Below are 26,125 nucleotides of genomic sequence, written 5' to 3'. Positions count from 1 at the left end.
CTTTGGAATCTCTGCAGGGGCAGCCTCAAGATGGGAAGATGGGCTTCTTCCCATACCTTTTCTTTTTCTGAAATAGGTTTTTCACAGAGCCCAGAATGGCCTCCAAACTGCTAAGTAGCCAAGAGTTACCATTTTCTGCCTGCCTCCTCCTCCCCAGTGCCAAGATTCTTCATGTGCTGAAACACTTCTGGCTTACGCAGTGCTGGGGCTCAAACCCAGGACTTCATACATGCTAGGCAGGCACTCTTGGAACTGAGCCCCAGACCCAACCCTCTCCGATTTCAGTGCGTGGTGGCACATGCCTGAAAGCATGGTACTGTGGAGGCTGAGGCAGGAGGATTGTGAGTTTGAGGAGGCTAGCCAGGACTACACAGCAAGGCATTGCCTCCAACAAACAACAACAAAACCCAGCTCAAGTCAAATCAACAAAGCTTCAGTGACTCATCTGACAGATAAGTTTTTGTTTTTAAATCTGCAAAGGTTATTTATTTTTGTTTTCAGACATATTCCTTCCATCAGATAACAGAGGTTAGACCTTTTATTTATTTAGTCTTTGGGAATAGTCACCTAGCAGCACTGAAGCAAAAACGTGACTAATATATGGATAAACAACCTGGGCCAGTCAGCCAGTATTGTCAGGTCTTGTCTTGGATCTCACAGGTATTTCTGATTTTGTTTCTTAATAATTAAGCCATTATACAGATGTTTGAAGGTCCCCTTGTTACTCCGTACCGATCTTATCACTTCCCAGATCTGACCTGTCTCCAAAGAGTTAGCATTTAATCCTCCCATACTTGCATTAAATGTTCACTCCAACATTTAAATGGTTGCAAAGAGTGTGTGGTCTGGAGGTTGCCAGATTATATAAACAATCCCAAGTCATGCGTATCCCATACAATTCGTTCCTTTCTCCTCCACAACTCTGATAATTTACCCCCAGTTAAACATGGGCCTAGTCTTTCCCTATCTGCCATGGCGTGTCTATTCTCTGATGATGGGCATTTGAGTTGTGAGATATAGAAAGATGAAGGGGTGCTCTTACATACTTGTCTGAAGACCTTTTGTTCTTATATGGTCCTGGGTCTAGACCCCAGAGCCGTGTGCACAATGGGAAAGTCTCCTACCCCTATGCTACCCATTCAAGATAGACTCCCATTCTCTGAAGCATCATCAGACAAGGCAGGGATGGTTGCCCTTCCATGCATCCTATCTGCAGGGTCATTTGCAGCCAAGAAGAGAGGCGTGCCGACTCTTGCTTGGCCTGCCACCTGCAAGTCCATGCTGTTCACCCTGGGGCTCCAGCAGAAGGGCATTTCTCTCAGATCTCCTGGGACTTCTGCATGACCTTCCTATTGCTCCCTCCCCGTTTTTCTCGCCGGTACAGTGATTGCAACTCTTGGTCAGGACGCGTGAGGGCTGGAAACCGGTAGGGAATGAAGGACCGTTCATCGGCCTTGTTCTTCCTCACACAGCAATTTTCCTAACAGATGCAATTACATCTGAGTGCCGTGGAGAATGAGATCTTATGTTTTATTTCTTTATTCATCATTTTACAAATGGGTTTCACTGTAAAAAGGAAATTGCCTTTGTAGCTCAGTTCTTTCTGCTCCGTGCTGGAGGGCTCCAAGCTTTGGTTTTTATCCCAGCTGGGGCCACCGCCACCTTGTTGCTGACAGGGAGGAACGAGCCAGGGAGGTGGGAAAGAAATCAGGCAGAATTTACTTAAATTCAATATATTTTTATTCTTTGTAAATACAATGAGTACAACCTTTTAACTTCACAAATTAGTTAATTCACTTTGTACAAGAGAAGTTTGACTCATCCTATGCTAGTCCAAGTGCTGAATTTCCCCCCTCCCCTTGGTGCTAGTACCTAATAAATGTGAAAAGGACAGCAGCTATTTAAAAAGGGTTGTTTCTACATTTCCGTAAGTATAGATTCATACCCAAGGAGCAGCGTAGTGCGTAGGACGATGTGGGGTGTGTGTGTGTGTATATGCATTTGAGGCTTTATTAGAAACCAGGATTTTCTGAAAGGCATTCTAGAGTCCCAGGCTGTTAGCAACGGAATGGTCAGGAACCTGTTTAGCATGCACCTCCTTGAAGTTCCTTCTGGCTTGCATGTTCATGTACCCTCTGGTGTGACTTGCTGTCCCTGCAGCCTTGGGCTTCAGCACTGTGGCGGCGGGACAGCGACCAGCCTCACCAGTCTCCTGGCTCCACTGGATTTGGTTTTGCTGTTTGGAGTTCTCCTGCCGGGACTAAGGTTCTTTCTGTAGAGGTCTTCTGCTTTGAGATGCTGCCCAACCGGAAGTCTTGGTGGGAAACTCCTTTTGGTCGTCTGTTCCTTTGATGAGGTTGCCTGGCCCGTGGTGCTAAGAAAAGAAGGAGAAAGAACGGAACAGGGGAGGGGGAGGGGGATTACACAGCATAAGCTACGTTTCACTTACTCACTTGGTTCTGAAGGCCACTTAATGAAGTATTATGATAGAAGGGAATTTTTTGATAATACTTTTGATTTAAAACCTAAGCATTATTTTTAAAGTAGATGCTCCAACCCGACCGAGTTCTGAAGGCCGCAGGATGATGTTACACAAAGCTATTGTTGATCAGCTGACTTTGTGTGCTAAAAGGGAAAAGGAAGTGGGACTTGTCTTTCCACTTGGAAGAGTTCAGCCGGATCTTCCGGGTCAGAGGCAGAACGACTGGCGTGGCCTGTGGTGGCCCCAGGTCGCCCACCCCAGGGCATGGCAACAGTGTGTGTACCACGGCCTTTCCAGCCACCCCACTTCCGTGGAGCAGCAGGTCATAGCTAGTGTTTTGTGTCCACTGGCATTGTTTTCCCCAGGTTTCTCCTTCCAGGAGGGTTTGTTAGTTGAGGCTTGTCCTGCAAGGCAGAAGTCCGTCCGCTACTGTCCCACCTTGAAAAGCGGGTGCTGAAGAGCTTAGATGTCACTGGACTTGTACATATCTGAAAGCAGTCTTGTAATGGGCACATTGCCGATGGTCTTTTTGAAAAATACTTCCTCTATGGTGGATGGGCTAATTGAACGTAAAGCTGGTAAAAGCAACAGGAGCTTCCCAAAGCGGCAGGGTTGCGTGGGGTATCTGCAATGGGAGAAGCCACGAAAGCGATGTCAGAGTCCGCACAAGCAGGGAGCCATCTCATACCTGAACACACAGCAGCCCAGGGTGCCTTCCTGACCGGGCCTCTTCAGTAACATGCTGTAGGTTGCTGCAGAAGCATGCGGCAGCAGACTGTGGTACAGGTAGACTGCTGGAATTCCTGGAAACCGGCACTGCCCCAATCACATGTGCTCAGTCTCTCTCTCTCTCTCTCTCTCTCTCTCTCTCTCTCTCTCAACATCAGCAAGGGGAGTACATTTTCAATTCTAGACAAATCAGCTTTAAGACACCTGATGCTAATTTTAAAGCAAAGAATAAATGTCACGTTATCACTGTGGGGGATGACCATAGGGTTGATTATGAAGCCGGCGGTGGGAATTCATATTTTTAAATTCCCAACGCTCTTGAACAGACTATTCCTCTCAAAGAAAATGGCTTCTTTTTCTAACCAATTCTCCCAATTATTATTCAGGCATTATACTTTGTCACTCTCAGGAATAATTCCGCCCTTATTACACTGCAAATTAAAGACTGAGTCCTGTTGGGCGGCAATGCCACCCAGCTTTCATGTCAATGAAATTGGCACATAATTAAAGATGGGAGAAATTGCTTAACAATTTCCTTACTTGATGCCCAACACACATTTGTACTCCGATGTACGTGTTCCATCCCCGCTGTCTTCAGATGCTGTATCCCACCTCTCACGCCCTGGTGCTACTCCAGTCAATGGCTTGAAGCTGGGCGTCAACACCCTCTACAGGACAGCGTCCTGCCACTGGGAGAAGGTCATCTTAAAAATGAGCTGCAGGGACACACGTGTGACTGAACCATGCTCCACCTAGGCCACAGGTGCCGAAAACTGAGAGGCATCAAATTCCTCTGCAGGACTTGTTAACTGTGTTTAATTGCCTGATCGTCCCACCGTACAGAGACAGTCTAGGACAATTCTACACTTGTCTCTTAGGTCTGGATGAAGAACTCCGCTCAGCCACACATAAAGCTTCTAATCCACTCTGGCCACCCTGTTCGGCCCTCACATAATCAAATTTCATAGGAACTCTTGGACAGGGCACCCGATGACACTTAATAAGTTGGGGTGGAAATAAGGATGCTTATCTACAGTAAAAAATAAATATGTTAGAGGTGGTGCTTCATACGGAAATATCAGGACTCAGGAAGTTGAGGCAGGAAGGTTGCTGTGAGTTCAAACCTAGCCTGGACTACATAGTAATAGTGAATCCAGGCCAGCCCAGCTTATAGAATGAGACTCTCTCAGACCACCACCAACAACAACCAAAAGAAGCCCAACCGAACAAAAACACCAGCCAACAGCTCTGACAACTAGAAAAGCAAGACACCTGAACATCATCTCTGAGCAATATGCCAGGCTTCCTTCAGCTTTAGCTGCTTCTCTCTTCCTTGACAGCTTCCTTTCCCAGAGAGAGCTCCTCAGAGCTGAGGTGGCAGCGGATGCCTAGACAGTTGCTGCTGTGTCTGTGGCATCCACCCAACATGCGGAACCTTTCCCGTGACGGGAAACTGTTGCAGGAAATAACACAGGCTGGAAAGGATGAATTCGGGAGAATCCAGAAACCACGGACAATTAAACCGCCTTGCGTGGGTTTGATTTTCTCGGCTTGCTGAGATGAACCCAGAGCCTTTTGCATGCGAGGCAATCAAGTGTTCTGCCACTGAACTGCCTCCAAGCCCAGGAGTTAACTCCTGATTGTCTGCAGGTGGATTCGCCACTCCTCTCTCCCACCTCTTTTATTCTCTAGTTGGGCAAGAGCTGGTCACTTAGTCAACAGGAACGGCTTATTATACGTGGAGTAGAGTGCCACCTAGAAACAATGCCAGCGCATGCGTCAGTGTGTCTGACTGCTCAAGGTTATAAAGACCGCTCCACTAGATGAAGTCATGCCTGGGACTGCCAACTGTGCTAAGAACCTGGGCCTGAGGGAGTATCTACCTTACTGTGTTGTGAAATGGACACAGTATCAAACTGCTCTCTAAATACTTTTCTGTGTAGCCATAGACTAGTGCAGCTCTTACCCTCACCAGGGGAGCCGCTTCTTCCACTATACCACGCTTAGTACAGAGACCCACACAGATCGACGGTAGAGAATCAGACTGAGGAACACTCAGCCATCATCAGGATACCACACACGGCAGGGCTCATTTTGGAAGTGGGGTGGAGTGACAGGAAGAGCTGGAGGCTGCAGGAGACTGCTTTGAATCTGTGTTTTCCAGACATGCAGTCCCGTTGAACATATGAACTCAGTGGTTGTGGCTGCGTGTGTAAGACCTGAATAAAATCAAGTCAGCCGAAATCCCAATGTGAATGGGGAGGGGCTCGAGAAATCTCATCCCTGGATGACCTTGGATGAGGAGCTTTTGGCAGCTGATGGATGCTGGGAGAAGGAGCACCATTTCCTGTAGGGAAGCAGCCCCAGGTACGTTGCCTGTGCTCCAGAGGATAGCCTTAGCACATGCAGGCTCTACCAACTGGACTTGATGGGGTTTGCTTTGCTTTGTTTTCTTTTGTTTTTAAAGAGTGCATGAAATTGGGAGGGAGATGTGAATGGGAATGGGTTTGAAATTATTAAAGAATAAAGATACATTTTTAATTATTTTGTAGAATATGTACCCCTGATTTCACCCATTAACATTCTAAATGTTTTGTGCCTATCACAGATTCAGGATCTGAAGCTAGACTATGGCGTTGTAATATTCCAGTTCCTAGCCAGCGCCATATATCCTGGATAACTAGAGCAGTTGATTATAAAACACTAACAGATATGTAAGTTTGCATGTTAATTTTTCCATTCCACGTGTTGTTTTTCCAGGTAGGGACATCCTTAGAGTGTGCACTGATTTGAAAGAGCCAAGACAAAAAGGAACAGTTCTTTTGTCATGTATCTAACTCTAGACATTTTATAGTTCCAGCTAATACTGTGAGCTGGAAGTTCCCTGGCAAAGCAGACGCCTTCCAGTCACCTACAGATACTTGAGGGTGAGCTGCGGTGTCCTCACTGTGTCTCAACAACAGACTGTGATCATCTGCGGTGGGATTCTCCCAGGTCCCCCTGTCAGCAGCTCTGGAGTCCCAGGTCACTTTAGAGTCTCCCTGCTTATCTCTGCAGAAGCTTACAGAACACCTCCAGCACATCTCGGGGGGACCCCACCCCCTGGAGCTACACCTTCCCTTCCCTACTGAAATCCCTCTGCCATGCAAGGACCATTTCACGTGCCATCTCCTTCCTGCACCTTCCTCACTCTTTTCCAATTAGAGTTCAGGCCTCCCCTTTCCTGAGTGAAGCGACGTTTCTGCCCACTTCCCACATTTCGCCTAGTTCTTTCTGATAATGCATCGCTCGCCTATGGATGGTGACTCCCTAGCAAAGGCCTGGTTGAATCAAAAACCAAGTTCCATGTTCTCTGGTTAGTGTTCTGAATATTCTCCAGGCTCTGAGTGCCAAAGGTTAGCTGTGGTACACAGTCAGCTTTGATGGCCAGATTATGTATGGTTTCATTTTGTGAATCTGAATTACAAAATTAAGTGCCTGCAATTATTATACTATAGTTCAAAGGTGGGTTTTAAATTTCCCAGCCATCGAACTTTACTTTGAAAAAGCGTATTTACACGAGCTACCAAGCAATGCCATTTCAATGGTATTTTATAAACACAGAACAATTTCACTCGTTCAGCATCCAAAGGGTGATTTGTGACCGAAATAAGGAGCTCCTAGCGCCCACAGGTACTGCTGACTTGGGATCTCTCTGACCCCTCGGGTGAGGGAAGACTTTAACGGCCTCTGTCCATAAAGGTGTCTATAGACACCACCATGGTGTCGGTGGCTAGTGTTGAAGTGATGTAGACAGGCTTCCATGAATCCCTTTTGAATTCTATTCCCAATCTCAGATCCATTGCAGTCCCAACCTAGGAAGCTTGAGAGGTTTCATTACTCCTTTAAAAACCTGGCTCGTTTCTTCTGAAAATGGAATCAGGAAGCTCACACTGGTGCTGGGTTGGGGGAACTTTATTGAGCTCCCATGTTGGAGAGTATCTAAGAGTTTCTACCAATTTCCAATGTCAGTCAGAGGACCCTGCCCAGACAGAAGTAACGTGGTGGGTGCTGGGACCCCAGATAGCTCAGCAGACACCAATCACCAAACCCAAGCAATAGTGGGGGCCAGAGCCAAGATGGTCTTGTGAAGCCCTGCGTTCCTTGAACTTGGGGTTGGCCTCTAAAGAAGGGTACCTGTCCAAGGATTATCAGAACACTTTCTAATCTAGCAACCTGTGTTTCAGACCTGGCTGCTTTTTGACTCCCTCCATGCCCAGACTCACAAATATGAGCAGCGCCTTTTGTTGGTCAGCTCATTCAGCCGGCATAGCCTGCTGTGCCTGGCAAAGCCTTCTCTCTCATCACCTAATTCAATTTGCCCTTCTCGCCCTCCTCCCAGAGACAGGTGAGGACACGGATTCTAACTAAATTAACTGACTGGCAACAGGATAATTAGTCACAGTGTTTGAACTGGCTTCTTACTGCCTGCTGGAGCATTCACAATGGAGGCAATTTGCTTAAGTACATGTTCACAGCAAATAGCGGTCACCTGGTGTGGATGTAGCTGTTGAGAGTTAGCTGAGCTTCATCTTGAAGAGCTGCAATGGCGGCAGCATTCCGGAAACTTCTCAGTTCAGAACCGCTGTGTGTAGGAACTAGAAACGAAGGCCAGGAAACCGTGAGAGACAGAATAAAGAGGACTGTGGGCTCCCAGGGCACTGGAGGTGGATGACAATCTGGAGAATAGGGAGAACTGTGGGCTCACAGGGCACTGGAGGTGGATGACAATCTGGAGAATAGGGAGGACTGCCTGTGGGCTCACAGGGCACTGGAGGTGGATGACAATCTGGAGAATAGGGAGGACTGCCTGTGGGCTCACGGGGCACTGGAGGTGGATGACAATCTGGAGAATAGGGAGGACTGCCTGTGGGCTCACGGGGCACTGGAGGTGGATGACAATCTGGAGAATAGGGAGGACTGTGGGCTCACAGGGCACTGGAGGTGGATGACAATCTGGAGAATAGGGAGGACTGCCTGTGGGCTCACGGGGCACTGGAGGTGGATGACAATCTGGAGAATAGGGAGGACTGCCTGTGGGCTCACGGGGCACTGGAGGTGGATGACAATCTGGAGAATAGGGAGGACTGTGGGCTCACAGGGCACTGGAGGTGGATGACAATCTGGAGAATAGGGAGGACTGTGGGCTCACAGGGCACTGGAGGTGGATGACAATCTGGAGAATAGGGAGGACTGTGGGCTCACAGGACACTGGAGGTGGATGACAATCTGGAGAATAGGGAGGACTGTGGGCTCACAGGACACTGGAGGTGGATGACAATCTGGAGAATAGGGAGGACTGTGAGCTCACAGGGCACTGGAGGTGGATGACAATCTGGAGAATAGGGAGGACTGCCTGTGGGCTCACGGGGCACTGGAGGTGGATGACAATCTGGAGAATAGGGAGGACTGTGGGCTCACAGGACACTGGAGGTGGATGACAATCTGGAGAATAGGGAGGACTGCCTGTGGGCTCACGGGGCACTGGAGGTGGATGACAATCTGGAGAATAGGGAGGACTGTGGGCTCACGGGGCACTGGAGGTGGATGACAATCTGGAGAATAGGGAGGACTGCCTGTGGGCTCACGGGGCACTGGAGGTGGATGACAATCTGGAGAATAGGGAGGACTGCCTGTGGGCTCACGGGGCACTGGAGGTGGATGACAATCTGGAGAATAGGGAGGACTGTGGGCTCACAGGACACTGGAGGTGGATGACAATCTGGAGAATAGGGAGGACTGTGAGCTCACAGGGCACTGGAGGTGGATGACAATCTGGAGAATAGGGAGGACTGTGGGCTCACAGGACACTGGAGGTGGATGACAATCTGGAGAATAGGGAGGACTGTGAGCTCACAGGGCACTGGAGGTGGATGACAATCTGGAGAATAGGGAGGACTGCCTGTGGGCTCACGGGGCACTGGAGGTGGATGACAATCTGGAGAATAGGGAGGACTGCCTGTGGGCTCACGGGGCACTGGAGGTGGATGACAATCTGGAGAATAGGGAGGACTGTGGGCTCACAGGACACTGGAGGTGGATGACAATCTGGAGAATAGGGAGGACTGTGAGCTCACAGGGCACTGGAGGTGGATGACAATCTGGAGAATAGGGAGGACTGTGGGCTCACAGGACACTGGAGGTGGATGACAATCTGGAGAATAGGGAGGACTGTGAGCTCACAGGGCACTGGAGGTGGATGACAATCTGGAGAATAGGGAGGACTGCCTGTGGGCTCACGGGGCACTGGAGGTGGATGACAATCTGGAGAATAGGGAGGACTGTGGGCTCACAGGACACTGGAGGTGGATGACAATCTGGAGAATAGGGAGGACTGTGAGCTCACAGGGCACTGGAGGTGGATGACAATCTGGAGAATAGGGAGGACTGCCTGTGGGCTCACGGGGCACTGGAGGTGGATGACAATCTGGAGAATAGGGAGGACTGTGGGCTCACGGGGCACTGGAGGTGGATGACAATCTGGAGAATAGGGAGGACTGCCTGTGGGCTCACGGGGCACTGGAGGTGGATGACAATCTGGAGAATAGGGAGGACTGCCTGTGGGCTCACGGGGCACTGGAGGTGGATGACAATCTGGAGAATAGGGAGGACTGTGGGCTCACAGGACACTGGAGGTGGATGACAATCTGGAGAATAGGGAGGACTGTGAGCTCACAGGGCACTGGAGGTGGATGACAATCTGGAGAATAGGGAGGACTGTGGGCTCACAGGACACTGGAGGTGGATGACAATCTGGAGAATAGGGAGGACTGTGAGCTCACAGGGCACTGGAGGTGGATGACAATCTGGAGAATAGGGAGGACTGCCTGTGGGCTCACGGGGCACTGGAGGTGGATGACAATCTGGAGAATAGGGAGGACTGCCTGTGGGCTCACGGGGCACTGGAGGTGGATGACAATCTGGAGAATAGGGAGGACTGTGGGCTCACAGGACACTGGAGGTGGATGACAATCTGGAGAATAGGGAGGACTGTGGGCTCACAGGACACTGGAGGTGGATGACAATCTGGAGAATAGGGAGGACTGCCTGTGGGCTCACGGGGCACTGGAGGTGGATGACAATCTGGAGAATAGGGAGGACTGTGGGCTCACAGGACACTGGAGGTGGATGACAATCTGGAGAATAGGGAGGACTGTGAGCTCACAGGGCACTGGAGGTGGATGACAATCTGGAGAATAGGGAGGACTGCCTGTGGGCTCACAGGGCACTGGAGGTGGATGACAATCTGGAGAATAGGGAGGACTGTGGGCTCACAGGACACTGGAGGTGGATGACAATCTGGAGAATAGGGAGGACTGTGAGCTCACAGGGCACTGGAGGTGGATGACAATCTGGAGAATAGGGAGGACTGCCTGTGGGCTCACAGGGCACTGGAGGTGGATGACAATCTGGAGAATAGGGAGGACTGCCTGTGGGCTCACGGGGCACTGGAGGTGGATGACAATCTGGAGAATAGGGAGGACTGCCTGTGGGCTCACGGGGCACTGGAGGTGGATGACAATCTGGAGAATAGGGAGGACTGTGGGCTCACAGGGCACTGGAGGTGGATGACAATCTGGAGAATAGGGAGGACTGCCTGTGGGCTCACAGGGCACTGGAGGTGGATGACAATCTGGAGAATAGGGAGGACTGCCTGTGGGCTCACGGGGCACTGGAGGTGGATGACAATCTGGAGAATAGGGAGGACTGTGGGCTCACAGGGCACTGGAGGTGGATGACAATCTGGAGAATAGGGAGGACTGTGAGCTCACAGGGCACTGGAGGTGGATGACAATCTGGAGAATAGGGAGGACTGCCTGTGGGCTCACGGGGCACTGGAGGTGGATGACAATCTGGAGAATAGGGAGGACTGTGGGCTCACAGGGCACTGGAGGTGGATGACAATCTGGAGAATAGGGAGGACTGCCTGTGGGCTCACAGGGCACTGGAGGTGGATGACAATCTGGAGAATAGGGAGGACTGCCTGTGGGCTCACGGGGCACTGGAGGTGGATGACAATCTGGAGAATAGGGAGGACTGCCTGTGGGCTCACAGGGCACTGGAGGTGGATGACAATCTGGAGAATAGGGAGGACTATGGGCTCCCAGGACACTGGAAGTGGGTGGTAACCCTGAAAGCATGCAGGTCTCCACAGCTGTGAAAGACTGGGCCAACTTCAGAGTATCACCCCCAAGAAAATACTGCTGTACCTACTGCTCCCCCGCCCCCCTCCAGTCTAGAAATGGACCTTGAAGTAGCTGAACAAGTGGGGTGGCAAAAGGAGAGGAGGGAGAGGCAGGGGTCTCTCTGTCTGCTTACCAGCTTTGAAAGTGACAATGCATTTCAGACAGGCAAATTCAGTGGCGTCTAATCGGAGCTGTCTGAACCGCGCCACCACCTCCTGCAAAGCCTGTATTTCAGATATGATTTTGTTCAGCTTCTGGGAGTCTGTGTTGTCACTATTCATGCCTAGAATTGAAATATGGGATAAATACTCTAATATGAAGGCATTTTCATGTTTTAATATTGATTTTTGACAAAATCCTGCATATCAATATCTATTCAATTGTCACTCTGAGATATGTGATTCCATGTAAACTGGCTATATTGTATGAAAGTTAATATAAAATCTTCCCTTGGATGATAACAAACACAGTAATTTGCATTTAAATAACAATGCAAGCAGTCATGAATACAACAAAACAACATTATTTGCATTTAAATATAGATTTATAAATGACAGGTATACTCTATTGTTCAGCAGGAATTTGTTATTCTTTACATGTTGTTCTTTTTTCAGTAATGTATTTTTATGGTAATTTCTACAACAAAGTCATTAAATTGTGCAATTCTTACCAGATACAGCCAGTAGAGTGTTAGCATCAACCGGAATGGCCCATTGTGCTATTCCTAGAACAAACAGTTCTCTCCACGCGTCTTCCAAAAGCATCAGCTGTCATACAATAGATGTATAATATAATATAGTGTGTAATTTATAAATTTATAAACAATTTCCATATGTAAATTTCCTTTAAAGTGTTTTAAATGCCTGTCTTGGTAAAAAAAAATTCCAAATAATCTATTTTCCTCTTATTTCCCCCATTTTCCTGTTTTGAAGCTGTGCCTATAGACACCCACATGCGGCTCAGAGTCAAAGCGGGCTTTGCCTTTCACGTCCTTGCCACCACCTAGGAACTTCTCTAGAGACCGAAAATCCATAAAATGCCACCCGCGGCTGAGCAGGTGTGTTGCTCTGGTGTAAACCAGTAAGACTCCTGCCTAAGCTTGTAGGTCAGGGTCCCCATCTTCCTAGAGAGCCGAGGGGGCTGGGAGAGAGGGGGAGGGGGAGGGGGGAAATCAGGGTGTAATTATGTTAATCGGGTTTTGCTGAGTTTACCTCGCCTCCCAGCCTGATTTCTCTGAGACTCATAAGTGGACAGCATCAAGGTGCTTGTCGTTTTCATTCTAATAAAATGTGCTGTTGAATATTTAAAATGAAAATCTGGCTCCTTTCCCAAATTAATGTCCTGGATTCCACTTCACCGTAGTTTGCTTATTGTTGAAGGGTTTCCAGCAAAAGGCTAAGTGCCAGACAGGAAGTGAATTTTATTTGGATTACAGTCTACAAATTCTTGTTTTCAGAAAAAAAAAGTAGTCAATTTTTATATATACATATATGTGTGTGAGTGTGTTACACGCATACATTCACCCACCCACAGGGAGAAAGAGAGAAAGAAAGAGAGAGAGAAAGAGAGAGAGAGAGAGAGAGAGAGAGGAGAAGAGAGAGCATTCATGCAAAAGATTAAAGGGCAACGGGTAACCCTGGTCAAAGACATTACCTATAACCTTGAAAACAATTCTCTATGTCTAAAAATCTTTCAAAAACCAAAAAATTCTAGATTATTATGCTGGATGATTTATATGAAAGAATTTACTTCCGAAAGCTAAGAATCATGAAGGTTTGCAACTATTTTCACAATTAGACCAAAATGTTTAATTTTTAAAATGCTTCATTTTTTTTATCTTATTGCATTGAGTACAGAAAATAAATTTTAGATTAGAGGTGAACAATAATTGTGGCCATATTTCATGCTATGATTAGTTAGGTATGAAGAGAATTGAGCCCTCTGCTCTCAGAACTATGGGTGTGAGGCAGAGGCAGGGCACTCCCTGAGCAATGCAAGGTCCAGGTTTGATTCCAACTATCCAAAAAAGAAAAAGAAGCAAAAAATTGCTTATTAGCCTTTTGAAAAAAAAGTCATTAATTTTTGTGATTACCCTTAGCAGCCAATAGTTTTGCCTACTCTGTTTCTTTCTTCCTCTTATGAATAAAAAAAATACATTGACAAAAAGGACAACTTTTAATATTCCTAGTAGGAAATTTTATGGGGTTTGCTAAAATGCAGGTTTTTTAGATGCACATAATTTTCTTACTTTTGAACATCATGTATAACCAAAGAATTAAGTAAAAATGCTTTTTTTTTTGTTTCCAAAAGTTCCAAAAGCAGTGAAAGAATCAGGGATGTGGTATGCCATGAGCAAACTTTCCTCACACACAAAGCCATGGATCTGATTCCCAGCAATGCCCCCAAGCAGACCACCAAGAATACAACACAATATTAGTCAACTAGAGATGTGCCTCTTGGTTCTCCATGGCGACAAGCCATTAGCCCAAGCTGTGATACATCACAGTGGAGAATAAAAAGCTAAAGACATAAAAACCCCACCAGTGAACATTCTATCACCTTCTATTCTTCTCGGCTGGAGTGTTCACAAGAAAACATCATTTCATCAATAGTTTTCCGTGTAGCCCAGACTGGCTTCAAATTCCAGGTTCTCCTACCTCAGCCTCCTAAGTGCTAGGATTACAGATGTGCGTCCTAATTCTTGGCTCATCGCCAGTGTTAGAGAACATTAAGATTTTTAAATTTGGAGGCTTTAACTAAACTTAAAAAAAAGATAATGTACTTCCATACGTGTTTTACTTAGAGCACATTCAGCTACCCTGAAATAACATAGTTACATTCCTAACAAAGGTTCCATAGGTAGATATTTGAACCTCAAGAATGATGTTGGGAAAGATAAATGGTTTCCCCATGCTCAGAATATACACCTGCCCTGCCGATTCCTGCAGGCAACACCCAGCTTCCTTTCCAACCCCTGACACCCGATTGGTCATACCTGATCTTGCAATGACAAGGTGGAAAAGGCTGGCACACTCTTTGCCCACTTGATGCTCATAAAGAGAAGCCTGGCGGCTGATTCGCACACGGACTCTGTGGCCACTTCATAAAGATACATCGGGGTCCCGTTCACTTCATGGGGGTACTGGGGGGAGGGAGAAAGAGGAACACCTGCGAGTGATGGAACCTCAGCTTTGCCCCAACAGCTGACATTTCAGTGTGCTGGTTAAACAGAGGGGGCAGAGAGAATCTGGTGCTCTGTATTGGTGTTCGGCTGCCTCCAAATATCTCTGTCGACAGAATCCGGGGAATGGTGTTTATTGGGGGAGGCATGTTTCTGTTCTTTGGGCCCCCAAAGGGGTGCCTGGCTATTCTGTCCCCTGCTGTAAATTTCCCTTGGACTGAGCCAAGTACCAGGCCTGGCTCCCAATTTAGACAAGAACTGCTTGCATTTGTGTAAATAAAAATAGATGTGAAAAAAGTATAAATTAATAGGCATCCCAAACACAAATATGCATATGAGTATTTTTAGAAAGGATTAGTATATTATGGAAATATTTCAATTAGACATCTTAATCATTCACAGAGCATTCCCATTCATAACTGACAACATATTCATAACACTACTTTCCAGAGCTTATTATACACATCAAGGGTAAGAAAGCGATATTAAATATTGTGCGTGTGTATGTGCCCAGGTGTCTGGCTCCCCTGCAGTGTGAAGCTGCAGCTGGCCTCCTCTGGGGGAAATCCTGGGTTCTCCTTCAGTGGGGGCCTTGGGAGGGATCAACTCGAGGCCTGGAGTGCAGTCCTTAGGTGGCAGCCTTCCCAGGTACTTCAGGCGTGTCTCTGCTGGTAGGGCCAGTCCTGGGAGTGGTTTAAAAGTGGGCAGGCAGCACCGGGGAAAAAATAAAACAGCCCTCCTAACAGTGATTTCTGCATTTTTCTCTCTTATATTATAGACCCCAGGGCGCCTTGGGAGGCTCCTTCCCCCAGGTGAGGAACTAGTGTTCTAGTTGGTTCCGGCCTGTGGGGGCATCTAAGGCTGCACTCGGATTAGACAGTTCCACTCACCAACCGGTTTAGAGTTCCCTAAAGGTGCAGGTTTCTGACATCCACCCCGCGTTCTCGGGAGCGCGCATTTGTCGCTGCTCCGAGGGTGGTCTACTGTGCACTAAACGTCAGTTGCCCCCACCTTTTCCTGGCCGCGTCTCAGCTCTGAACAGAGCGTATCTACTCCACCTCCCTTTCCTCAAAAAGGAGTTTCTTTGGACCCCGCAAAGCCACTAACCTTGGGTGTGGGCTGAGCCAGGCTCACGAGGGTCTGCCGTTCGGGGGTGGCAGACACTGCGGCCAACTCCAGACCGTGCGGCTCCAGCTGCGTGACTGCAGTGAAGAAAGCGGGAGCTGGCAGCGCTGCAGAGGGGAAGTGTGCAGCGGCCCCGTTGTCTTCCTTGTGTCCACGGAAGTAGAGGGCCACCTGTTTGCGGATGGTGGACGTCCGAGGCCCCCGCTCGTGCTGCACCGCTACAGAGACAAGCACATGGGCACAGGCCTGGGATCACAGGCACGCTGACACTTGGATGCCACCCAGCTGCCCCTCCATCGTCCCGTCTGGGCCCCTCAAGGTCACTCAGGAGCAAGAGAGGGTTCGTGGTTCAGGGCACTTAGGCACGATTTCCCCGATACAGGTGGGAAGCAGGGGTCTGAGATGGACAAGAGTCAGGAAGATGCTCAGCGGTCCTCCCCACCCAGGGATTCCCAGGGAAACCAGGCATCCTATGGGCCTCTGGAAGAAAAAGCTGCCCTCCTCCCATTACCAAAAAAGGGAGCACCACTCACAACCAGGTCCGCAATTCTCCCCCACAAATGGTTTTGTGGCTTCCAAGGCCCAAAGAGAAAGGACCGGAGCCCACAAACCCTGGGGGATGGAAGGGAGAGTATGCCGGAGGAAGGCAAGGGAGATGTGACAATTACCACCACCAGTTTAAACAAACAAATTAATTCAGGGTAATCTTCCTCCGCAGAGCGTGACAACTTGTCAACACACAAGTTCAACAGGTTGGATGCTCCCTCCTGCTTCCACAGCAGGGGCGGGAGAGGGTGCACTCCAGACAGGCTCCCCCTCAAGCAGGTCCCCACCGCAAGGCTCACTCTGCATGGTGTCCCCAGGCTCTCTTCCACCTTCCCCCAGTCCCCGGGTGCTCTTGCCAAGTTATGACCCGGGAAAAGGCGGGAAGTACAGTTTGGACCACTTTCTGGGCCCTGAACTTCTGGAAGACCCAGGTCTGGGTCGAATTTGGGCCTCAGAGAAACGGGGTGTTGACTTCACCCTTAAAGGGTGTGTCATCCTGCCTCTCTAGCCTCTTTTCTCTCTTCTTGTCCACCAAGCATAGACTCTTGAGATGCTTAGGGCCAGCTCACTGGCCATACTGAATTTGCCAATGAGGACTGGAAATCTCCCGTTTTCCTGTCTCTGAGCTTGGAGAGTTCCAGAAAGACTTCAGCGACTGTGAGACCTTAAAAAGTTACTAAAGACTGCAAATGGGGTTTGGAGCCTAGGCAGGAAATATGCACCTGAGTTCGGATGCCTGCCCTCTAACACTCCCTTAGTGTGATTTGGGGCACAGGTTTCCCCGTCTGGGCCTGGGACTTGGGCTACAGTTAGGTCAGCTGGGGACTGCTGCTGAGTCTCAGGGGGCCTACAACTGACAGCCTGAGGCCATTTTCCAGCATCTGGAGAGAAGAGATCTGCCGGGGAAATGATTTACATGCATAGGAGTGCCGTCTATTTGCTGTACATATAATTTACTTACTACTCAATCAACATTAGAAGAATAAAGACATGTACTGATTACCATCTTTGTTCATGTTGACTTCCAAACACTTCTTTAGTCGACACGCCCTGCACTGGTTTCTGTGTGTCTTGTCCACCGGGCATCCTCCCTGGAACAGATCACAGGCAGTCAGAGACCCCAGGGCCCTTAGGTGGGCACAGGAACCAGGTCCTGGAGTGGGGAGGCCCAGCGTGGGGACTCTGGCCAGCCACCGACCCAGCACGGAGGTTCAGACCCAGTGAAATGGGAAAGCCTTGAGCACTGGCAGGGCCAGGTAAGCAAGGCGCTTGGGATCCCCAGGGTTGGGACAAGAAGACCAGTTCTTGACCTCAGAGAGTTGGTCAAAGAGAATGGTCATTCCTGACTTCCAAGATCTTGCTGGGACTAAGAAGCAAAAGAAAGAAACAGCTGCGGGGGGTGGGGGTGGGGGTGGGGGGTGGGGGATGATTTTCAGGACCGGAGACAGCGACCGGGTCCTGAGCTCTGCAAGAAGTGGCCTCTGCCTGTAGGCTAAGCCTGGTGCCATCTTCTGAGTGAGCCCATTGCTCTGACAGATAAACCTCCACTACTCATTCTTCTCTGCCCTATGTCCTTTCCTTTGCTTTTGTAGTTAAGCCGTTCTTACACAACCACAAAGCTGAGCCAACCCTGAGCCTTGGTCCCTGGCAGAAGCCATTCTTGGAATGAGTCAGCAGCCAGGATGTTTAGAAGGACAAGGCCTGCAGAGAGAGTGTGGGGGCCTGAGAAAAACTCAGGCGGACTTAGGGAGACACCACCTAACAAAAGATTATATACAGGCAGTAACTAACAAGATAATGGGTAGAAAAAAGATAGTTGCTGCTTTACAAATATTTATCTCACAGGAATAAGCAATCAAATGTCTAATGTGATTTTCTGCAGAGTAAAAAGGTAAATGCCCCTATTTGGGTGTGGTGGTGCACACCTTTAATCCCAGCACTGAGGAGGTAGAGGCAGGTGGATCTCTGTGAGTTCCGGGTTAGTCAGCACTACATAGTGAGACTCTGTCTTGAAGAAGAAAAAAAGCATTGACAGATAAGGCTCCCCCTTCCTTATTTAGTGCAGAGGTTGGCAGCAGCCTGTGTTGACCACTGAGCTGCATCCTCAAATGGCAGGGATTGGAAACAGAGTCTTCCCATGCTATAGTTAGGATGACCTGGACTTTACTGTCTTAATGAACTGACTGGTCTTAAATTTGTGACCCTCCTGCTTTGCCCTGCCATTATGGCCAGTTCAGACAATGCTTCTTTCAGTGTTTGTTTGTGTCTTTACTGAGGGAGAATATCTACAGATACATCATGTGTATGAGTTTTTGTTTGGAAGAGCTGAGGATAGAACCAGGGCTGGTCAAGCATCCCTCAACCAAGTGACACTCCTAGCCTTCTGCGTAAGTGTTTTATACACAGAAAAGGATTCTTATTTTGCTTTCTAATTTTAAATATTCATAAACACTGAAATAGGAATGAGTGCATTTCCTCCCTGAAATATCTGTAAGGAAAATGACACGCGAGAACACACGGTTTCATACAGTCTTCTTTGTGCAATTAAAAACAGGTTGACTTGGGTGGCTGGGATGTAATTCATAGTACATACCCAGCATGCATACACATCCAACCAAACCAACGCAAGACGTGCCAATTTGTTTAAAGTGAAGGTAGATGGAAGTCCATAATGAGTTCTAAATGTCAGCATTGCTGTTAATAAGAAAATGGAATGGTCTTCACTTAGTCTTAGAGCAAGAGAAGAAGTACATGAATTTGTAGTACCTGGGAGAAAATTAGAGCATATTTGGCCAGCAGCAAAATAATTCATGGTTAAGAGTTTCAAATTATTTATTATTAGATGCAGTTGAATACCCAATTGGAATGATGTCTTCTCCAGCATTATGACAAACATGTAAAAACAAAATGCCTCAAGTGGGTTTTCAAATCACATCCAATGTATATAAGTACCTGGGGCCAGGGAGACAGAGGGAGGGAGCCTCCGTTTGACTCCTGTATTCTTTTCACCACGGAGGTTACACAGAACAGATAGATTTGCTATCACCACTTTGCAAGCTCTTTGAACTGATACAAATGTCTCTGAATTGATAGCCATCTCCTTAAAAAGCAAAAAGATTTCCCAATTCTGTCTGTTGCATACAAGTATAAGACAATATGGCCTGGTGTGGTGACCCAAACCTGAGGTTGAGGCAAGAAGATCAAGAGTTTCAGGCCACCCTAAGCTGGGTCAAGACAAACAACAGCCATCTAAGTAGATCCCCGTTCAAATCTGTTGCTCCACAGAATCTCATACCTATGGAGCATGTGCATAATGTCACATTAATGAGCTAGACACTGAGAACCCAAGAAAGCAGGTAACAGGGGTGCAGAGGTCACAACAACTTATCTGAATGCATATGCCTTCTTGTGTGTTCTGCCAATCAAAACCTATCAGAAATGGCTAAGAGCAGACATTCCAGTTGAGCAACTGTAACTCTCCAGCACCGGAGGGCTACGTGAGCTGATATGTATCCTATACACAATTAGTGGGTATTTCTCATCATTCGGTTGCCAGAGACTGTCCCCTGACTAGGACACTCTTGGGCATCTTAGTACTACATGCCTCTGCAGAGAATGAGCAAAGTGTGGGACCAGCAGGCTGATCTCCTGGGTTGCCATGAGCCACCGAGCTGGGAATGGAGTCACAGGTGGTTTCTGTTAGCTCTGGTTGGAAGCTATAGGTGGGCTCAGTTCATACCATAACAGCCCTGTGTCTGTGAGCTAGTTCAGCCTGGACCAGACTGAAACACAACTCCCAACTCATCTTGTGAGTAGACAAGGGAAGAGTGAGGAGAACTTGATGGGCTCCTAACTTCCTCTGAGCCTTCTCTTTCTGCCACCCTGCACTTTTCTGAGCCACGCAGGTGCTCAGCCCTTACACCTGCCCATGCCAGAGCAGCCCCCCCCCATCTGCAAGCACATGGCTTTCAAGTACCCAGTATTCACTTTGAGGCCTTAGCTAAAGATAGTGGTGACCCTGGCTCAGATGCACTATCCGAGGATGCTGCTAAGGATGGAGTGGAGGGTGGGCAGGCAACCTAATGGGCCCTTTCTTCTGCTTGCTACTTGGGCATTAGATTCTAAAATTCCTTGAGATCTTCATACAGGCTTTTCAGACTGAGTGCGGGCAAGGTCTCTTTACTCAAAGTCAAAATGTGACCAAGGAATTAAAAAAAAAAGTGTAGGAAAACCGTGGGAGCTCTGACTTTCCTCTGTAAACTCATCTGCTTCCCTTAACCTTATGTGGCCTTTTCAGAGCCAAAGGGCCACCCAAAGCTGAGGTGGGGAGGAGGAAAGAGGACCCAGGTCAGGGAATTCAGAGGAAATGGGGTGGGATGGGATGGGGCACAAAGGGGAGCCGGTCAGCTCAACCCCAGGGAGTACCTGGTTTCCGGACTTGCAGACATAGGTCCTATTCCTTCGGATGCTCCTCTTGAAGAACCCAGAGCAGCCATCGCAAGCGTAGACCCCGTAGTGCTTCCCGGAGCTGCGGTCACCACACACTTTGCAGGGGATATCTAAAATGCGGCCTGAAACCGCAGGAAAGACCAAAAAGAGAGGGAAAGGGTGAGAGGGAGCACGGGGAGGAGGAGAGGGAGGAAAGGGGAGAGGGGGAGAGAGATGCTAAGCAATCTGACCTCTGAGCGGATTAGCAGCGGAGCTGCGGTAAAAGCAAATAATGAAGAGATTTTATAGCCAAACTTTTTTTCCTCGAGCAAGTGTCAGCTTCCTACAATGAGCATTATTCATGCACCGCTACATGTATTTGGGTCTCCTCTAATCGCCGAGACCCATTTTGGAATAAAAGATTACAGCAGGCCCGGGCAGCAGCTCGGCCCGCTGCTGCCTTCTGCTCCGCCGAAAGTTTGGCCGCCTCCCTCCTTCGTTCTTGCATTTAGTAGGAAAAAAAGTTGTTAGTGAGCGCGCAAGGAGACAAACTTGAAATGTAAAAGGGAGAAAAAGAAGAAAAACAAACACGGCTGGAACTGGGGATGGCAGCTGGAAGGCAATCGAGTTTTCTCTGAGCTGAGCCCAGCGGTTGTTATTATTAGGGTTATTATTGTGATGCTAATCTTCAGATTATTAATGATAATAAGGGTAGTGGTAATTGCCCAACTTTCTCTTTACCTATGGAAAAATGCTTAGTGCTTCCCATTTGAGAAAGTATTTCTTTTAGGGAATAAGTTGAGGGGGGAGGGAAGTAACCACCGGTCTGGGAGTAAGAGCTACCCGATTTGTGGCTCTCCAGATGGGGTAGCTGGGGGGGGTCACCTATGCTTCTTCTACCCCCAAGTCCTTTCCCTCTGAACACTGGTCTCTCCTCCCTCCTCCCTTGTCCTGGGTGCATCTTCCTCTGAGTCTTCTGCTGCTGGAGGAAGGGGGCTTGTTGCTTTTTTTTTTTTTTTGGAATGGCTTCAATTTTTCTGGGATTGCTACCCCCCACCGAAGAACTATGTTTGGACTCTCCAAGCCTGGTGAGGCCTCAGCTCTGAGAGGGGCGTTAGGTAGAGGAAAATAGGAAGGTGTGTGTGTGTGTGTGTGTGTGTGTGTGTGTTTTATCAGGTTTCAGTCCAACAAGTGCCTGAAGCAATTTACTGATGTAGAAATTCTTCCGAAAACAAAGGGAATATTTGTAAAAAAGTGTTAACATCATTTAAAAATAGTTAATAACAATTATTCCCATCGACACGGGTCAAAGGCATTCCCAGTCCGGGTCCTGACTGTCTTGGCCCTCGTGGGAACCCGGCAACCGCTCCTGGAGCATCCAGATTGGGGGCAGGAGAGGAGGCAGTGGGAAGCACTGAGCCAGCAGAGTTGGGGAAGTGAGGGCTCTGTCTGCCGAGGCCGGGAGGCGGCCCAGGGTAGGAACTGACTCCGGGATCCCGAGGTGCCTGGGCGGGCTTGTTCGCGTAGCCCTGGCCACAACCTCAGGTGGGGGGGGGGCAGTGCGGGGGACCCGGCAGGGGGAGGTCGGTGAGGACCCGGCTCAGCCGGGGTAATTACAACCCCGCCGCAGCACCTGCCTATAGAGCCACCAGTGACCCGTCAAAAAGAGTAGCATGGGAATTCGGACGGCGACAAAGGCTGGCGGGGGAGGCATTCGGCGTTGCGGCCACCGCTTCGGCGCCCCTTCTACCGCAGGGCAAGAACGGAGATTGTTGGGGGAGGGAGAGGCTGAAGAGAACCAAGCGTGGGTCTTGTCCTCCACCCCCTGGGGCCTGTCACTACTCCCCCAAACAAGTCACAGTCGCGCCTGAACCTCGGTCTGCTGAACCTCTGCTGCTCAGCACTCCCTCTGAAAACAGTCAACGAGGGGCTCACGTCTTTCGGCATAACCCTGACGCTCTGGTCGCCTGGGGTCCGTGCTAAGGGTTCAGTAGCACTGTCGCCCCAGCTGCTCTCCTCTTCCCCGTCGCACTGACGCTGATGACAAATGAGCCCATGGAGAAAGCAGTGGTGGGCCCTCTTGCCAGGCTTCCCATCCAGACTGGAGGCTAAGGTCATTTATTTCTAGAGAACCCAAGTGGGGCAGGAAGACCAGCGCCGGGTGGGTGACCCTTTACTGGCTTATCGGTCAGGATGCTCGACTGTCACCATTTGGTCTTGCTGGTCGGCCTTGTTTAAGGATGACTTCCCAGCCCCAGCAGAGGAGAAACAGGGAGCTGGACTGGGGCGGAGCACGGAAGGGAGAGAAGCGAAAATTCCAGGGCACGGAAGGTCGACGCCTCAAACTCCGCCACCCAGCCACGTTAAGGTGACTTGGGGTCACAGACAAGCTGGTTGATGGCTGCAAAGCTCCTCTCTTTTAGCAAGCAGAGCGAGCTCAGACGTGAGTCAAGCCGAGTTTCCTGAGGCTGGAAAACGGTTCTTAACTTCCCTCCCCAGGGGGTCCCCTCAGGGCTTTTTGTGTGTCATAATTGCCTAAAGATATATGGCAGCTTCGATTACTGTAATTACCATCAGAGGCTGTTGAAAGAAGTTAGTCTGAACTGCAAGGGTGACTGGCCAGGGTCTTGTTACCACCCAGGCGGGGATCCCGGTGATAACGCTCTGCTCTCCAGCCGCGCTAAGACGAAGACCTCCCTGCCCCGCAGGGTCCAGACCCGCCCGCCCCGCAGCCAGCAGACTCTCACAGCCTGGGCCACAGGGCCTTAGGTTCCTGCTAGCCGCAGCCACGGTCAGAAAACCTCCTAGGTGAAGCGGCGAGAGTGCCAGGGACTTATCACCTTTCCCTGAGAGCCACTTCTACCGAGCCCTCGAGGCCTTCAAGATCAAACTCGGGCTTAGCAAGTTAGAAAACTCCTTAGAAAGCGTCCTCGTACAACAAGTGCCCACTCTGATCCCCCAATTCGGGTAGTCTGCCTGCGTCTGTCTAGCTTACAGAGTCCGGTGAAGACCTGGAAGCTGAGATTCGCGCCCACTCTCCTCATCTCCTAAGTCCCACCTTTTCAAGTTCTTTGGAAGCTTCGCGCTTTAAAAGAGCAAAAGTCCCAAAGATCTTTCCTGTTAAGCTGTTACCTATGCTAAGCTGTTCCAGGGTGAACGTGTCAAGAGGCCAGCCCAGGCCCTTCCACTTCATTTTTTGCAATGGATAGTTTTTATAATGCAACGGGAATGGCCTCCTTCTTCTGCTTCCCTTGGGGAAAGCACACAGCCAGAAAATTTTTTTTTTAATTTTTTTTTCTTTTGGAGCCTGTACGACTTCCCAGAAATCCGAACAGCTAGGGCACGGATAGGCCGAAACTAATGAGAACCGCGGTCCTGCACGAGTCGGCTGTGCCCTGTGACTGTGAATAAGGGTCCTTCTCCAGGCTCTAGCTCTGAGCGTTTCCTTTATTCTCGGTTTGTTGACGTTCGCTTTATTCTAATTTTTTAACTCAGCACTCAAACCAAAACAAACGCACAAAATGAAAACACACCCTACTTCTTACGGGGTAGGGAGGTGGAGGCCGGAATTGCATCCATCCTAAGTGAGACTTCATTACCAGTCCTCAGAAGTAGCTAGGACTCTCCCAACTTTTCAAAGACTCGGGACAATGAGGGCGAGTGAAGGGGGGGAGGAGGCGGGAAGGAACTCACGGAGAGCGCCAAAAATACTATAGGAGAAAACAACACGGATGCCTGCAGAGGTCCAGGGTGCGTGGGTACTCCGCACAGACCTTACAACTCACAGCCTCCCGCTCGCGGAAGGCGGGAACTGAAAAGCCGCCGGGAGATTGGAGCACCCTGTAGACTCCTTCCCAAGGCCGGCTCGCTCGGGCCTACGCTTCCCCCAGGGTCCGCAGATTCTGTGCCCGCAAATGCGCTAGCCCGTGCGAGTAGCCTTGCACTCCTGTCTTGTCTCGGGAAGTCGGCAGAGGTCAGCTGCCGCAGCTGAAGGTTCCACCCGAGAGGGAGTGGAAGGAAGGGAAGAAGAGTCCCGAGTGAGCAGGCCGCGGACTTCTGCGGGTGCTGGGCTCCCGCTCGGAAAGTCCTTGGGATTAGGGATTTGGTCCTTTCTTTGCTAGAGTAGCTCGCCATACTTTACATTCCCCAGTTATGACCTACGCGGATTTAGGATTAAGAAAAATGTGACTTTTAAATGGTTTCTGCTTCCCAGTTTTGCAGGATTATTTTAAATAGCTAGAAACGGGGTGCAAAGCATTCCACTCAAAATCCGCTTTGCAGAGTTGCTTTTGCGCTCTGGAGCTTCGAGTTTTGAGCAGCAGCGTTGTTGTGCGGTCGCCTGGAGCTGCGGCCCAGTTCCCGCCCCCGCCTCACCCCTCCCACCCTCAGCACCTGGCAGCTAAATAGAAACCACTCGCTGGACCGGTGGGCTGCAAAGGGTCGCAACCTTCCCCACACGCCGGGGAGACCGGGGAAAGCAAGCATACAGAAGCAACAAAATTGCTCTCTCAGCTTCTCGAAACGCTCCAAAGCAACAGTCTGAGGGGAGCTAGGCCAACGGACACAGAGTCCCAAGCTGGGGCTCAAATTCACAGAGCTCCGGGAAGGACCTCCCCGGCCTCCCAGCCTGCCCTCCCCAGGCCACGCGCCGGGACCCCCGCGGCTGCCGGAGAGGTACCCACTTGTTGATCCGGCGGGCTTGCTCATGCTGGCGGTCCCGGGGCGCAGCGGTTGGTGGGCACCTCCGGTGTCCCGGCCCGCAGCGCCCACGTCGCCGCCGGGCGCCGCGGCTCTCCAGCCGCCCTCCAGCCTGCAAGGCTCCCGGACGGGACAGGTGGCTATTGGTTGCGCGCCGCCCTGCTCTCCGGGCGATCAGAATTCGTTCCACAGTGGAAATGGAAGCATCCTTAAGTTTCTTCCCGGCTCTAGCAAAACCGCCACTGCTAGGGATGCGGCTTGTTATGGACACGGACTTGAACGGACAGATGGAGAGATGGACAGGCGGGCTGGAGAGGGAGGACAGCACGAGGGGAATGCTGAAGGATGGAGATGGAGACACGGAAACGGTTTTCCTACGGAGCGAAAAGAGCGAGATGCCTGTCTTTCCCCATTCCTGTTACTCAGTTTCCAATCTCTCCCTCCACACAGGCGTGCCCAGGAGTAGATCTCTACAGACCGCTGATCTTCAACGGGAAAGCCGAAAACCACAGTCGCGGTCTCAGAGGCGGATGAGCTCCGCGCTGCCGGAACCCGGACGCCGAGAGGGGAAACTAGATGGCTGGGAGATCTTCCAAGGGAAGAGGTGGCCAGGTCCGAGTTTCCGGGGACAGCCGCACACGCAGCAGCGAAGGGTCCCCGAAGTTCATTACCCTGTGACTTTGTGCCTGCCGCGGCGGGCCGGGTCTCGGG

General features: G+C 49.8%; 1 protein-coding gene across 1 annotated transcript; it reads right to left on the bottom strand.

Moving 5' to 3' along the window:
- Window positions 1-1,720: 1,720 nt before the first annotated feature.
- Nr2e1 (nuclear receptor subfamily 2 group E member 1) lies at window positions 1,721-25,560 on the bottom strand. Its single transcript, XM_075944637.1, has 9 exons — window positions 25,399-25,560; window positions 20,714-20,859; window positions 17,292-17,379; window positions 15,725-15,960; window positions 14,432-14,578; window positions 12,107-12,203; window positions 11,570-11,719; window positions 7,743-7,848; window positions 1,721-3,107 (listed from the first exon to the last, which is right to left on the bottom strand). Exons 1-9 carry the CDS (start codon window positions 25,421-25,423, stop codon window positions 2,945-2,947), a joined length of 1,158 nt encoding a protein of 385 aa, XP_075800752.1. The 5' UTR covers window positions 25,424-25,560; the 3' UTR covers window positions 1,721-2,944.
- Between the last annotated feature and the right edge of the window lie 565 nt (window positions 25,561-26,125).

The sequence above is a fragment of the Microtus pennsylvanicus genome, chromosome 1, assembly GCF_037038515.1.
Source record: "Microtus pennsylvanicus isolate mMicPen1 chromosome 1, mMicPen1.hap1, whole genome shotgun sequence".
Taxonomy (NCBI): Eukaryota; Metazoa; Chordata; class Mammalia; order Rodentia; family Cricetidae; genus Microtus; species Microtus pennsylvanicus.
Note: the sequence above shows the minus strand (reverse complement) of the source record. Positions and strands in the feature narration are given on the sequence as shown.